General features: G+C 48.2%; 4 protein-coding genes across 4 annotated transcripts; 2 read left to right on the top strand and 2 right to left on the bottom strand.

Moving 5' to 3' along the window:
* Positions 1-622: 622 nt before the first annotated feature.
* On the top strand, positions 623-5,340 carry BJ212DRAFT_1295597 (Gryzun, putative trafficking through golgi-domain-containing protein; the record flags this gene model as incomplete). Its single annotated transcript, XM_041332327.1, has 18 exons — positions 623-1,265; positions 1,315-1,435; positions 1,485-1,718; positions 1,768-1,885; positions 1,935-2,077; positions 2,131-2,365; positions 2,419-2,496; positions 2,557-2,687; positions 2,741-2,886; positions 2,942-2,997; positions 3,047-3,110; positions 3,161-3,504; positions 3,557-3,720; positions 3,772-3,935; positions 3,991-4,466; positions 4,520-4,586; positions 4,634-4,754; positions 4,809-5,340. The coding sequence occupies 18 exons, from the start codon at positions 623-625 to the stop codon at positions 5,338-5,340; spliced, it is 3,837 nt and encodes a 1,278-aa protein (XP_041198150.1).
* Positions 5,341-5,513: 173 nt separating this feature from the next.
* BJ212DRAFT_1295598 (glutathione S-transferase) lies at positions 5,514-6,457 on the top strand (the record flags this gene model as incomplete). The annotated part of the gene is made up of 5 exons (XM_041332328.1): positions 5,514-5,618; positions 5,682-5,784; positions 5,837-5,982; positions 6,047-6,301; positions 6,359-6,457. 5 exons carry the CDS (start codon positions 5,514-5,516, stop codon positions 6,455-6,457), a joined length of 708 nt encoding a protein of 235 aa, XP_041198151.1.
* A 2,156-nt stretch (positions 6,458-8,613) lies between these two features.
* On the bottom strand, positions 8,614-10,653 carry BJ212DRAFT_1260405 (major facilitator superfamily domain-containing protein; the record flags this gene model as incomplete). Its single annotated transcript, XM_041330107.1, has 12 exons — positions 8,614-8,686; positions 8,739-8,855; positions 8,921-9,003; positions 9,060-9,280; positions 9,338-9,410; positions 9,462-9,490; positions 9,543-9,579; positions 9,632-9,928; positions 9,990-10,198; positions 10,252-10,322; positions 10,384-10,459; positions 10,512-10,653. 12 exons carry the CDS (start codon positions 10,651-10,653, stop codon positions 8,614-8,616), a joined length of 1,428 nt encoding a protein of 475 aa, XP_041198152.1.
* A 625-nt stretch (positions 10,654-11,278) lies between these two features.
* On the bottom strand, positions 11,279-11,815 carry BJ212DRAFT_1320125 (uncharacterized protein). Its single transcript, XM_041334373.1, has 2 exons — positions 11,499-11,815; positions 11,279-11,444 (listed from the first exon to the last, which is right to left on the bottom strand). Exons 1-2 carry the CDS (start codon positions 11,697-11,699, stop codon positions 11,304-11,306), a joined length of 342 nt encoding a protein of 113 aa, XP_041198153.1. The 5' UTR covers positions 11,700-11,815; the 3' UTR covers positions 11,279-11,303.
* Positions 11,816-14,706: the final 2,891 nt, after the last annotated feature.

Consider the following 14,706-nt stretch of genomic DNA (forward strand, 5'->3'; position numbering starts at 1 on the left):
CGGGCGCTGATACAGAACTATTTGCTCACATAGTAAAAGGAGCTGAATACTCGGCGGCATCTTCTGATGAATCTATCAGATCCTCCAGACGACTACTTCGTTGCGCAGCTGCATGCCTGATGCAAGTACAGTCTTTAGCCATCTTAGTAGATTCTAATGCAGTTGGTCAAATAAGTGCGTTTTAGTTTGTTAGTGGTTGGAATAAAGTTCGATCAATGAACCAGCACTCTTCTTATACTCGTCGCATTCGCATCGAGCTCAGTGATGCTGCCTGACGGTACGGCGCTTTGACTCCAGAGTTACCATTTCATACCCTGGCAGTGATAGAAAAGGTTGGCCCTTAGGCCATCGAGTGGTGTATCGGCGCACAACATGTAGAAAAGGTACAAAGTCTACGGCACTGCGGGTACTACTACTAGAAGAAACTCAATAGTTCCCACGACTACTATAGATCTTACTTCGCGGACGTGGTATATATAAGTAAGTCTTCCGGTACTTTGGAGGCACTCGAGTGAGTCTACGGTGGGCAGTTCGATAATACTTGATTGTTTTCTAGTTTGGAAACTGTTAAACTGCTATCTCAGTATCGGTTCAGTGAAGTTCATCATCAGGAATTGCCAGAATGAATTCCTACCCAGCTGAGCTCTTGGTCCAGCTCGCTCCAGTAATGTTTGTTGCAGGCCTTGACCCACCACCTGAATCGTCTACCTCCACTTCAATTGCTCCACAAACGCTAGTTCGAACCCAATCCCCCCCGCCTGCACCTACCAAGACCCATGATCCTTTCGCGAGCCTCGTTGCGCGCCTCCGAGATGCCCTCCGGTCACAGCGCAAAGTTGCGATATGGGCACCAGAGCGCACAAGAGCGTTTCAGATGATCATTGTGGGGAAAGACGTCCGATTCCCTCCTCGCAAGCTCGTTCCAATAGAGGACCCTGCATATGCATCCGCCCATTCACCGCTTTCGCCCTTGACACCTTCGTCACCCTTGTATCCCGATGGCCTCATTGCGCCCATATGGATACGGAAACACACTGCGCTAGTACCGAGCGTCTTTGTTCTATTTCTCAGATTGTTTGAGGCACCCGCGGTACATGCTCGATCTCCGTTGGACCCACCAGACCCAGAACATGAACGCGATAAAACAGAGGAGGAACGAAGAAGAGATGAGGATCTCAGCGCCGAGGTTGCATCCCGAAAGAAGACGACCAATGAACGCGGCATCAAATTGACTGTCGTGCTACTTGCAACTAGGAGAATGCTCGGTATATCGTCCATTTGTTATAGTTACATGAGTTCCTAACTGTATAATAGATGATCCGTCATTGGATAGCCGTCTCACCTTCATCAGAAGACAGAGCGGGCTTGACTCCCGTGCAGCCTTGTTCGTCCTCAGTCCAGTTAGTACATCTGAATTGAATGATTTTGCACGAAGGTAAGGGCACCCCAATTCTTTTCTACGACTGTGCTACATGATTTCCTAGTTTACAAGACGCCCTATACGAACCTGCACTCGAATACTATATCTCTCACTCCAAGCGTGTCAGGCGTAAGCGCAATCGGCACTCTCAATCTGTCTCATCGTACAACCCCCCACCTCTTGTTTCCATGGGCGCTGCGAGCACCCGCCCACTGCGTCCCGAAGGATGGACCGTGCGGTATGAATACAAGATGGCATGTTTCGCAGAGTTCAGGGGTGAAGATGAGGTGGCGCTCAAGTCGGTCACGTTTTCGCTGCTAAAGAGATTGGAAAACTAAGTTTCTCAGACACTATCAGGATGCGTACGCAACGCTCATGATTATGTTCGGATCGACTGCCATCCTGCCCCCTCGAACCAAGCGCTGGGCAGAGGCCAAAGTCCTTGCGGACGCCATGAATGTGAAGGTGCGAATGTATGAGCCTTGTATGATTACTCTTACCACTCGACCGATAGATAACCAAATTATACCTGTACAATCACGAGCACTCGCTTGCACTTTCGCATCATAATTCCCATATGCGCCGGTTCGCTGATTTTTCGCGGGGATGGGGCATAGGGGAGGAGACATTTGAGTATTGGAGTTGGATGGCGAGACAGTACGGTCATCATGTCCAAACACATTCAACGAATTTCTCATTGTGTCTTCCAGACATCGCGTCCTCGCGGAGCTTCTAGAACAAGGATCAAACTCTTCGCTGACGTTCCCCACAAATTCACCTTCTTCGCTTACGGCTAGTGTGACATCGTCAGGCACACCCGTGGAGCTAGACGCCGTTCGAGCGTTCGGGTTGAATCCTAGTCATGCCTTGCAGCATCCAGGGCATTACTATTATATGGCCGCCCGATGCACGGAAGCACGCAGGGAGAGGTTCTTGGCCAACGAGGTATGTTTGGTGTCTCGATTCATGATCCCTCAATCATATCTCACCCTAAGAAGGGTATCTCGCAAGGGACGAGTGCCGCCCCAGGATACGTAAACGAGAAGAAAGTTGACCATCTGACATTGATTCTTGAGGTCTGTGCTCTGTTTGACTTGTGATGGGGTTGAACGATGATGTCATTTTTTTCGGCTCAGCTCTACACCAAATCCTACGAACTCTTCAAGAAGCATAGCTCCACCACGAGTCAAGGACGCTTGACACTCTGGATAGCTTACCGCATCGCGCATACATACTACAAGTCTGAGAAGTTTGACGTCGCAATACGGTATGCATCTTCATCTTTATCGTACGAGAAACAAACTAGATGGTGATGTGTAGGTTCTTCGAACGGATAGCAAAGACGTACCGAAGGGAGAAATGGAAACACATACTCAGACCGCTTTTGTCAGCGTGGTATGCCTGTGCTCAGAAGCTTGGCGACGTGGAACTTATGGCAACGCTCCTCGTGGAGATGATTGGGTATGGTAAGTAACGTATAATGTTTTGAAGGTGGTCGCACGGTGTGATGATGTCGCTCAGCACAAGATGTTGATGAGTCGAGAACTCTACAGGAGGACCTATTGGCGATACTCAAGGTGAGGCACCCTGCCCTCGAGGCGATTAAAATTGAACCGGTTTGTGCAGAGTTCGGTTCCTGTATCAACAGGGAAGCCACTCGTTATTAACCTCAAAGAATCTGATCCGTTATGTAAGTTGATGGAGGCATGTTCTCATGTCATTTTACTGATTGGTATGGAGTGGACACCATGCTGGTCTTTTGGACTCCCGAAGTACGGGTCGGTGAAGCGGCTGGATTTCAACTGTCCCTTGCTACACCAACGAATATGGACCTCTCCGCTCTTCCGATAGACACTGTGACTGTCACGTTCTCCGATGGTTATTACCCTGTAGTACTCCGACATTCGCCCCCCACGGATAGCCAAGTGGCAGATAGGGTTGTCCGGCTGGTGAAAATTGGACAGGTAGTGCCAGAAGATGAAGATGAAGAACCGGAGGAAATTTGCGCTGATCTTCGGTGGGGTCCAGGCGAACGACTTATGGTCTCCGGAAGTATATCCTCTGAAGCTCCTGGACTGCTTACCGTAGGTGTTATCTTAGCAAGGTGTGACAAACAGTTTATACGTCCATCTACAGGTCGTGAGCATCACTGTGGTACTTGCACAAAACGGCTGGACCATCGAAATGCCACATGAGCCATGTGTCGCTCATGAGATATCTACACTCGTGCCGCGCTGGTTGACTTCACTCCAGCCCATCCGGTTTCTTCAGCTTAGGAGAAACGACTATTCTAGTGTTATGTAAGTCGCTCCCGATAAGCACAATGGATGTCATGAACTGATCTCATCCAGTGTTCGACATCGTCCTCACGAGCTCGCTGTCTCACTGTCTCATCAAGCACCGGCACTGCTCGATGAAGAATATCCCATCGTCATCGATATCACAAATGTTGATGAGCGGCATCTGGATGTTGTTGTTGACGTCTTGTTGCAGCCGACGGAAGTGGATCAAGCAGGTTTGATAGTTCATTTTATCACTGACCTGCAATACTTATTTATCTTTTAAAAAAGCTCAGTACATCACCTTCGACGACCAGCGTTCATCCGGATTGATCAAAGGCATTCGACTCGGCACCATCGCCCCGGGCGTGTCGGCCACCAAAACTCTTTACCTCGTGGGAAGCGGTGCTCCTGGTGATCGCATGTTAGACATATCTGTTCAATCCACTTCAGTCGAGCCCGGCTCCATGAGTAAAGGCGACGACAATGCAGAACCTCGCAGCTCGAGTTCCTTGAGCGAGCACGCGGCTATCGATTCCTGCGAGAAGTTACAAACTATTATTATTCCGACATCCGGAGCTTTGACGGTCACGTATGACGTGGCGTACAGGAGAAGCAAGAACGCAATGCCTGCTTTGGCGGATCTGTCTACAATTGAAGACGACTTTTGGGATGACTCCCACGGTGGGGTGGCTGTGGTCACGTCAAGGATAGAGTGTTCAGCCCCTTGTGGCTTGGTGGTTGAGAGCTTGAAGCTGCATCGCCAGGTAGGTGGAATGAATTTGGCAACATTACTTTGGCAATTAATCCCTTATACAAGGATAATCCGCTTGCAAAGGTGCTCGACTGCTCGTCAGATGAAAGCAGCGATGATATGTTTCCAGATGGTGAGTTTCTTTTCTTGCCATATGATTTGGCTATATGATGGTGTCAGAATACCTCCCTGGCGATGAGTTCTGCAACGTGAGTAGGATATCACTCGGTCCACGGGAGGAGCAGGTTTTGAGCGAAGAGAAAATCACTGGTCCTGGCGACTATGAAGTTGTCTGGCGAAGGTAATTTTGTGTAATACCGACATATCGACGATGGTGCTTAAATATACACGACAGGATACTTCCTGACGGAGGTTTTGGAAGACAGTCGACCACGCGGTTTGCACTTCCGACGCTCATGATTCTGCAGGACGAGTTAATCGCCCTTCTCGACGTCCCTAGCTTTGCAAGGCTCCATGTGCCGACGCCCATACACTTAACAGTCCGTAATCGGCACTCCTCCCGCTCCGCCAATGTCACTGTTACGCTTGATCTCGATCCCTCTGACGCATTTGTCGTGGCTGGCTTGCGGAACGGTCGCCTTCCGATCCTTTTACCGGGTTCTGAGGAGAAGCTCTCGTGGAATTTGATCCCGATCGAATGTGGTCATGTCAAGATTCCCCGTATCAAGGTTATGGATGTACGACGCACTGTTCTTCCTTCACAAGGTGTTGGCATGCCGAGCACAGAAGTTGACGTGGAAGGAGAAGCGGTAAAGGTGGTTGATGTGCGTGCTGACTGGAACACTGCAAGGGTAGAGAGCGCGGGTGATGGTGCGGTTGCAATTTCTCAGCAAGATGGCGCGAGTACAATACTGGTACTACCATGATGATGCCGAGAGCCACTATTAGTTTGAACATTTCGCACTCGAGCAAATATAAGAGGCAACGGTGGCTGTACTGTCGTGAGAAGACTCATCAGCTGACATCATAGCTCACAGAGTACTTATACCCCCCTGACTCAGACGAGTCTGAGCAGTTTCCCTCATTTAGTGGCACTGACATGGCTATCCCAGACGAGAATATCCATCCTATTGCAACAGGAAACGCCGCTAAAACGGTAGCAGAACACCAAGCGAAGCAGGATTTGGTGTTCTACTCTGGATGGGTGAGTTTCTCCGCTCCATCATTCCTGTTGAGCGCTCACATGCAAATGTGCGTCTCAGTCTAGTTCTGTCCTTTCAACCAGCGTGTCTGGGTTTCCTTAGAGGAAAAGGGCATTCCATACCAATACAAGGAAGTCAACCCATACAAAAAGGAGAAGCATTTCCTTGGTACGTTATCGATATCTATGCCTAACGTCACGCGCTCATCACACGAGTGCAGATATCAATCCCAAGGGTCTCGTCCCTGCAATTGAGTATCAGGGTAGGGCTCTATATGAGTCGCTCGTCCTGTGCGAGTATCTTGAGGAGGCTTACCCCAACCATGAGCCTCGCCTCCTCCCCGTTGATCCATTCGAGCGCGCACATGTGCGCCTGTGGATCGACCACACGTCGAAGACGATCATTCCAGCTTGGCAGTCGTCTTCTCCAGGCACAGAGCACAGAGCAGCAAGACGCTGCACGCCAGGAACTCTACGATGCGCAGAGGAAGCTCGCTCAGCAGGTCAAGGGCCCGTACTTTACTGGAAAAGAGTTCGGTTTGGTCGATGTCGCTAATGCGCCATGGGTAGCTCGAGAGTATATTCTTGCTGAGCACCGGGGGTATGACGGAACGCAAGTAGGCAACGGTTGGAGTGAGTATGCGGAGCGCTTGGCCACGCGCGAGAGCATCATCAAAACCACGAGCGTGAGTGTATTGAGCTCGAAGTTGTTGCTCTTCCTCAAGTCTTGGTTTTTTATGTAGGATGAAGATAAGCTTCAGGTTATATATGATCGGTATCTTCGCGACGAAGCTCAAAGCGAAGTTGCAAAAGCTCTCAGAGCTGGCAGGCCTTTACCTTAATAGGAAAAAGTCGTGTGGTATGTAGTGATAGAGACTGTAGGAAGCATTATGCATGACAGTCTCGAAACGCTAAGGCTACGAAGCTTAGATATGTTAGATAGATCATGATGAAGTGGCGGAGAGGTCTATCAATTTCATAGCTACGTTACTGGCACGATCTACCCACGATCACTGGGGCGTAAAGTCGGGTTATATATTGTCGAGAATTACGTAGCGGCGCCGGTGCCAACCCTTATTCAACCTGCCACTGCAGGTGTCCATCAAATATGCAGTCTTTTGATTTTATTTTGCGATGGCAAAATGACTGCTAACACTGTTCGATTCCACTGTCTTAATACATGATGTTCTTCGACTCCTACTACGAACGTCTATCTTGACCAGTTTGGCTAAGCCAAATGGCAAGTGTGACGGGACTGTCGCTGTACAGAAATCTGTTGCAGGTTCAAAACCTGCTCAGCCGATCTTTTTCCTTTTATCACGCCTTGAACATCCACTCATGGATGGATCCTTCAAGGTCTATCTTAAGTAGTCATAGCCTCCAAGTGGCACCAGAACAGATTAGAAATTTTGGGGTGGTGCGCTGCTGATGAATGTCTTATCACACCTTGACATTCATAGGCTCATGGACAGTTCTTCGGAGGTTCATCTCAACTTGCAAAGCGTACTGGCAAAAGTGAATACCATAACAGAATCGAAATCTGTTTCTCTTGGACTGCGCATGTTCGAAGCATGCGACGACAAGTTTGATTTTTCTTTCGGAACACACCTTGACATTCACTCATGGATGGTTTCATCGGAGGTTCATCCAACTGGTCTTAGCTCAGTGGTTATCACAACAGAATCGAAATCTGTTTCTCTTGGACTGTGCAGGTTCGAAACTTGCCAATCAACAGGTTTTTTTTCCTCATCAGAACAGGTCTTGACCCGGAAGATTTGCCCATGGATGGTTTCCTTAGTAGTTCATCTCAACTTCGTCCTGGACAAGGTGGTTACCACGACAGAATCTAAATCTGTCTCTTGGACTGCCAGCGCAGGTTGGAAACCTGTCGATGACAAGGCTATCGGAACATGCCTTAAAGATTCACTCGTGGATGGCCCCCTTGGAGGTCCATCTTATCTGGTCAACAGAATCAAAATTCGTCAAACCTCCCTATCCGAACACGCTCGAAATTCACTCATGGATAACTTCGTCGGATATTCATCTCACTGGAGCCAAGTGGTTACCGCAGCAGAATCAAAATCTGTTTCTCTTGGACTGCGCAGGTTCGGAACCTGCAGAATGAAGTTTTTCCTATCGGAACACACCCTGACATTGATTCATGGATGGTTTCCTCAGAGATCCGTCTAACTGGTCTTAGCCAAGTGGCTACTACCACAGACTCAAAATCTGTTTCTCTTGGAGTTGGTTCGAAACCTACTGACAATATTTTTGTGGCGTGTAGATCCTCGGAGGTTCATCTTGACTATAGAGGCCCAGTCATTGCGCCTAAACCTCTTTTTCATGTGGTAGTCTGTCCATGAAAAGTAATTCACTTTCATGCCCTACGCTGTAGGTGTTAATTCCATCAAGCTTGCTCACTGTTTATTAATATATTGACTGTAAGTGACTCTTGTTCATCACTCCCAATTTCTTAACGCATCACAATCTCATCTGATCAAGTGAAGCCAACCTTCGCAAGTTGTACGACCGGCGTTAAACATGCATTGCCTAAGCTTTGTGATTCACTAAAATGATGTAAACTCGGCGATAGCCCTTCATCAGACGAACCTCTCAAAGAAAAGGAATGTCATGGTGTTCAAGCATCTTGCGACTACTGATAAATCCAACCCTTTAAGTTGTGCTTTCTGAAGGTATATCTATCTCAATCATTTATTATCGAAATGCGCTCATTCTCATCATACAGGCAGCATATTGTCCGACAGCAAGCTTTCTTGATTGTTGCCCTGGCTCGCTGCTTTCCGAAGGATACCGCTAATGATGCACAATCAGTATACCCTTGATGCATTTTCTAAATGATCATAATACACAACATTAATACTTGTGGAGCAAGATTAAAGCCCGGCCTTTATATGGTGGCAAATACACGCATTTCCCATTTTCAGATTGAATACGAGGAAAAGAAAATGGCAACCATTCAAGTCTAGTTGATTTTGATTCACAGGGGTGTATATCCAACATCCACCCAAGCTCTCATGCGATCTCCATAACGAATCGTGAGAACGATAAGCCTATACACCAGTATGAGATGCGGTACTGCAAGTATTCTACAATAGCACTCACCCATATCCAACAAGCGCAATCACCGTAGCTATGCCATTTGTTCCTGCCACGCCTAGCATTTCAATCGATGGAAGTACGGCTGCAGTCACTGGTGCAAGAATGATCGCGCGGAAAGCTCTGCGGTATTAGTTAGTATGGAGCTGACCACTGGCTTTGGGCGTGACTCTTTGGGCGTGACTCACGTAACGGCAGCAATTACCTCTGCGCTGCGTGATTGTAATACGTCGACGTTGTACGAGCCGATCGGAGTAAGAACGAAGTCTACCTGTATAAAACACAAGGTTTGCAATCCACAAAAATATGTGCCAGTGTGCGACTCACCCCAATGCCATTTAGAAACAAACAAAGCAAATTCAATACCAAGCCCAACGGTCCAGCGATGTACGCGGTAACAAGTCCCGAAAGACCAACAGATAGAGGGACTAGAAGTCCGCCTACTAATACGGCACGTAGTCGATCTTCGGGGACCCAAACGCCTTTGCGCTTTACCTTCCATTTGGCAATCATAGTGTCGGACAACCGCCCAGCGATCGGTGATGCAACTTGGGCGCACATTACATTGAATATTAAGACACTCGAACAACAGAATGTGCACGTACTGAAGTTTCCAAGTCCACTGGGGAGGAAGCATGCACCGATCAGTGCTTCGTTAGAGATGTGGTATCGAGCACCCTGAAAGCAGATGTTAGCTGATCACATGATTGAATAGTATGACAAACTCACGATCGTGTAGGCAATTGGGACCAATAAAACTAGTGCATAGGTAAATAGGTTTGGAAGATGACATCGGTATTCTCAGCATACCATAGTCCGTAACCATCGCTGATGCGTTTGCTAATGTCTGAGAACACGACTTCAGGCAGTGTACAGTCAGAATAAAAGCAAAAACGAACGACGGCCATAATATTAGGACTGCGGAGCAGCCATAGACTGTTGAAAGGATTAATCAACACAAAGTTGAACGGTAATGTCAGTTTACGAGTTTCGCCCGACTGCAGATGATTTGGCAGTGCCGCCAGTTTACGAATCTCTCCCGACTGCGGATGACTTGTCTCCGGAAAGGATAGATAGATCAGAAACATCTCGATGATGCCCCATACTCCAAGCAAGAAGTGCAGGTTGCGCCAGGACCAGTAGTGTGCTGCAGTGCCTCCTATGATAGGTGAAAGTGCGACACCTAGAAGAGAAGCCTTCACAAGAAATGATAAGTCGCCGATATTTTGATCAAGCATTATAAGAAAACACACGCACCCCAAAAAAGATACCCAAGGCTGTACCTCGCTGCTCTGCCCTGTAGATATCACCAATAACGGCCGCACCTACCGATACTCCGCCAGCGCATCCAAATGCCTGAACGAACCGCCAGAACAGTAGGCTTTTGAGAGACATCGATGCTGCAACACCAAAGCTTCCTATGCATAGGATAGGCATACCCCATAAGTACATCGGACGGCGACCATCTTCAGGCGAAAATCAGGTTTAGGTTCAAGCACAATAACTGTAGAAAACCTACAAAATGACGAATATGCTGCCCATACCAAACCTCCAACAGCATTCGCAAAGACTGACAAGCTCACAGCCAAGCTGAGGACAGACCAATTTAAGGTCATCATCTAGTTCATGCTGCAGGATTTGGAAAACATACCTCACAACAGCTCCGTTTGAATCGAGGTCATGAGCTATCTGAGGAATGGAAGGGACAAAGGTCCCAGTCACGAGCGCTAGAGAATCAAAATCAGCTCTGCTGAATCAATTTATCTGCCTTATGCGCACTAGGAAGCAGCCCTGCAAAGGACACTACAAAAACAATGAACTTTTTCTGAGCTTTGCTGAATCGGTTGTACACGTCCCAGTCGTCAGACGCGTCAGGGACGTGCAGCGCATCCAACAAAGGGCTCTCTTCCGAGATAGACATGGTCGCAGGCACAAGGAAAGATCTTGTCTTGCATGTTAGTAATCTGGGATCTGGGAGTTTGAGTAAAGGCTTCTGGTTTCTGTCAAGCGGCTCTAATAATAGCCCCCAAGTCCCAAAATTTTTATGTAAGTGAATATTCGAAATGACCTGACCGGCGTATTGCAAGGAGAGGCTTCCCGTCGGACCGTCGGCCATGTCAGGTAGTAGGGAAATGCGCAACTCGTACCGTCATCCTGCACTGCAGTGCGGGCATCCATGATGATCGGGTGATCAAACTTTCGATGGCACTAGCTGGAACTAGCCAATGATTGCTTTAATATTGTACTTTCACTGGTCGGCTCCACAACGGCCTCTAGCCTGATATCGATACGATACGATATTTCAATATTGATCATGCATTTTTGCACAATCAAAGTCAATATAGATCATTGGCCGTACTGCTGCCGTAGTGGGAATCTGACAGGGGGTTCGCTTGTAAATTTCTCGAACTGCAGACTGTATCTGCCTTGTATTGCAATAGAAGTCAAAGGGAGAGATGACGAAGACCAGAGGAGACTTTGCTACAGTACCAACATGGTACAACATATGCAAAAAGTGAATGTCCACAGACAGATTTTATAATTTTGACCCTCTTGAAAAAATACATACAACTACAATATTTCTAGGGTTCTGACGTCCATCATGTTGTCGACAGAAGCCATGTCTTTGACTTGTGCAATGATATCATGATCCGAAGCGATCCTCATGTATTCTCCACCGCGCTGCTGCGCTAGCAACAAAGCGCTGAAAGGCTGACCAAGGCGGGCAATCAACCGCAACGCTTATGAGTGAGATTCCAGATCGACCAGCTCCTCTTCTACCGGGGAACCACGGCGCGACTCGTCTATCGGCGACCCGGGCGCGGACCAATAACCATCCTCGCTCTCCGTATCGTCTCCGAAGTCAGACAGTCCTGCAAAGACAGGAAGCTCGAGGAGGTATCGATTCCACGGGCGAACGAGTAAGACTGTCTGCCAAGTAGGCCTTGCTCGCGAGAACTGAATCATCGTCTCTTCCGTGTTGATCAGCAAGTCATGAAGCCCGTCTGCCTTGACTCCATACGTGAAATTAGTCTCTTGGGCTGGACCAAGCCTCCGTCTGACTTCTGTGACACGGAATGCGATGCAAGGCAGATGTAGTCTGCAGTTCGCGAAGCGAGGGGCGCTTGTATTGTCAAGCAGGGTGTAAAGGTTTGAAGCCAACTCCACAGACACGGCATTTCGCAGCGAAGAGACCATCATCTGAATCTGATCTTCGGATAAGGATGGTAGGGCGCATGGTGGAGCCGTGTATGAGGTAATGTCGGCTGGAAGACAGCTGTTAAACTCGGATGATTGTCCGACCCAGTCGAGGGCAGTGATATCGCCAGACCGAGCTACGATCTCTTGGAGAAGCCGTCCGAGTGCGTTCTGCTTCTTCTCTCCGTAAATTACAGGTAGGTGGACACCGAGAATGCCAAACAATGAGTATGCAATGTCTTCCTGCAACGTGGTGATGCGCGTCGACGCCCATTGCAATTTTTCTCGAACGCCCCTCATCCCTGGACGGAAGGATATGAGGGCTCGTGCATCTATGGCTGTTGCACGCTCTAACTCCTCTATGATTGCAGGGGACTCTTTGTGGTTGGGAGAGTCATCGTCGAGATATAATGACCAATCGTTCCGGTAGAAGACAACGATTTTGGGAGCGACGAACTCTTGAAAGGTCCACCCTCGCTTGTTCCAGGCACTCCTCGCCAGTGCACCAGCGTTGGATGAAGGAGAGACATCGCCCAGGTAGACGATGGTAAGGGCTGAGTGGCGGTACCAGGCGAACATGGAGTTGATGGATTCTTGGAGCTCAGCATTGTTGTTCTTATCAATGCAGCATGTATCCATCCATGCCCAGAGATAACCGGCATGGCGAGCAGTTTTGCAGAAAAACTGCAATTTCGGGAGGCCGCCAAGTGCATTCATCTCATACACGACTTTGTCTTGGATGTCATGAAACAGCAACTCCGTGTCGTCCCACCTGTGTGACAGCAGGACACGGCGGAAATATATCGCCACCACTTCCGTTATGCGCTCCACTCGTAGGTCCGCATGCTTCGTTGTGAATGACAAAAGTTCCTGGTACTCTGTGCTCATCTTGAAGGCATTAATCTGTGCCCCTCGACCGCACAAGAGACCCGTGTGGGTGTTAAGTAGACGCAGCGGGGCATTTTCAAGTTCGATCCAAATGGCTCTTCGAATAGCGTCTTCTACATCAGATGGAGAGACATATTGCTGACGCAACTCTATATGCCGAGTTAAGCATGTTACAGTTAACCCATGAATATTTGGAGGCTCACCCCGGAACTGCGCTTCGGGAGCATCTTCCAACTTGGACAACATTATATTGAAAGCCTCAATGGCTTTATCATAGCATCGTGCACCGCGGAGCGCTGCGTGCTTTAACTGGTATCCAACATGAGACTCAGGGTTGAGATCGATGACCTATGTATTGCCAAGGTGAGTATTTGATACGATATCATATGTAGACGTTATCGCACCTTTTGCGCATCAAAAAGCGCTTCGTCCCATAGCATTTTCCCCAACATTACCTTACTATGATTTGCGAAGAGCGCGTAGCTTGCAGAATCAAAGTTGACTGCCACAGAGGATAAGTCAGTAATTTCGTAATCACTTGCAGCGAGGGCAGTATCTCCATTGGAAAAATAGAGGGCGCCACATTCTTGCTCGAACACTGAATAAAAATTGGGAGTGAGGACAATAGCACAGAGTAATATTACGAAAAACTTGCCAGTGCACCAATTGAGGCAGCTGGCCTTCGTACTTTGATGAATGGTATTCATCATGAACCGGTATGATTCGAGGGCTTCTTCAAGCTTATTTGCCGAAAGGAAAGCCTGGCACCGCTTCTGGTGTGCAGTCAACCACAAGGACTTGAGGTCCCACCCGAAAAGCTGGATGAAGGACGAAGTTGGCAATGTGAAGCATTTCGATTCCATTATATCAACATACCATCACGAAGTCCTCGTATATAGCATGAATAGGCCACGATGATGCGAAAGTGCAGGATTTGACAGCGGCAGTGAAGTGCCCAGCAGCTTCATCATAATGGGCGCCATTAAAAGCACTGATCCCAGATTGAACACCTAGATACGCCTAATATGCGATCAGTGTTGATGCCTCAGCCTATCGCATGATACTCACTTCCACGACACGACACGCGACAGTATCGGCATTCGGACAATCGACAGCTAGCTCTTTCACAAGTAGCATTGCTTCCTCATGTAAATCTGTGTTGAACAATACGATGGCCTGAAATACGTGATGAAACAGGAAGTATGCAAGATAAATTTGACTTACCTCGATCAAGAGAAGTAAATGAATGGTTGTTGAGTCTTCATTCGTGAACATGAATGCAAGACCAAATGCTATTCTTGCGTCCTGAACCAGCCCTTTTCCGCAGAGGGCGATACCCTTGGAGATATAGCCTGTCAAGGAGCGCTGAATGCTGATGGACTATGTCACGATGAAATTTAGAATCGTTAGAAATAAAATGATAGATTGCTGTCATACTTGCCTTGATTGCGTCATCAAGCGCGTGGTCCCAGTCATGTTTTCGCGCCATGACAAATGAGCGGTTAGCATAGGAGGCATAATCGTTCGCATCAGTCTCGATCTCTTGCGTGAGTAGTTCCTTAGCTAATGACAAGTTCCCAGTTATGCACGCATGGCGTGCTGTCGAATTCATAGTGAGTTGAATCTGGATACAGCACGTTCGGACCATATTTCACAAGTCAAAGATGGAAATTTGCCTTTGAATTAGCGTCCTTCGGTACTTCCCACTCTGAGATCATGTTGTCACCACCTCCACTGAGGATATACTTGCCGTCCAAGGAAAAAGTGACACATGCCAGCCAGGCGGAGTGCTGGAATGTGGCGATGGATCGTCGATCTGAGAGGCGCCAGAGGTGGACCTGCTTGTCAGTAGATGCAGAAGCGATGAGTGTGCCAGCAGGGTTAATGG

The sequence above is a fragment of the Suillus subaureus genome (assembly GCF_016647635.1).
Source record: "Suillus subaureus strain MN1 chromosome Unknown BJ212scaffold_3, whole genome shotgun sequence".
NCBI lineage: Eukaryota > Fungi > Basidiomycota > Agaricomycetes > Boletales > Suillaceae > Suillus > Suillus subaureus.

Bases quoted from the DNA above. Each gene is read 5' to 3' on its own strand.
- BJ212DRAFT_1320125 (XM_041334373.1), bottom strand. From the start codon at position 11,699: ATGATTCAGTTCTCGCGAGCAAGGCCTACTTGGCAGACAGTCTTACTC. The intron at 11,445-11,498 runs GTCGATCTGGAA...CGCCTTGGTCAG, and splicing joins CCCCGGTAGAAGAGGAGCTG to CCTTTCAGCGCTTTGTTGCT.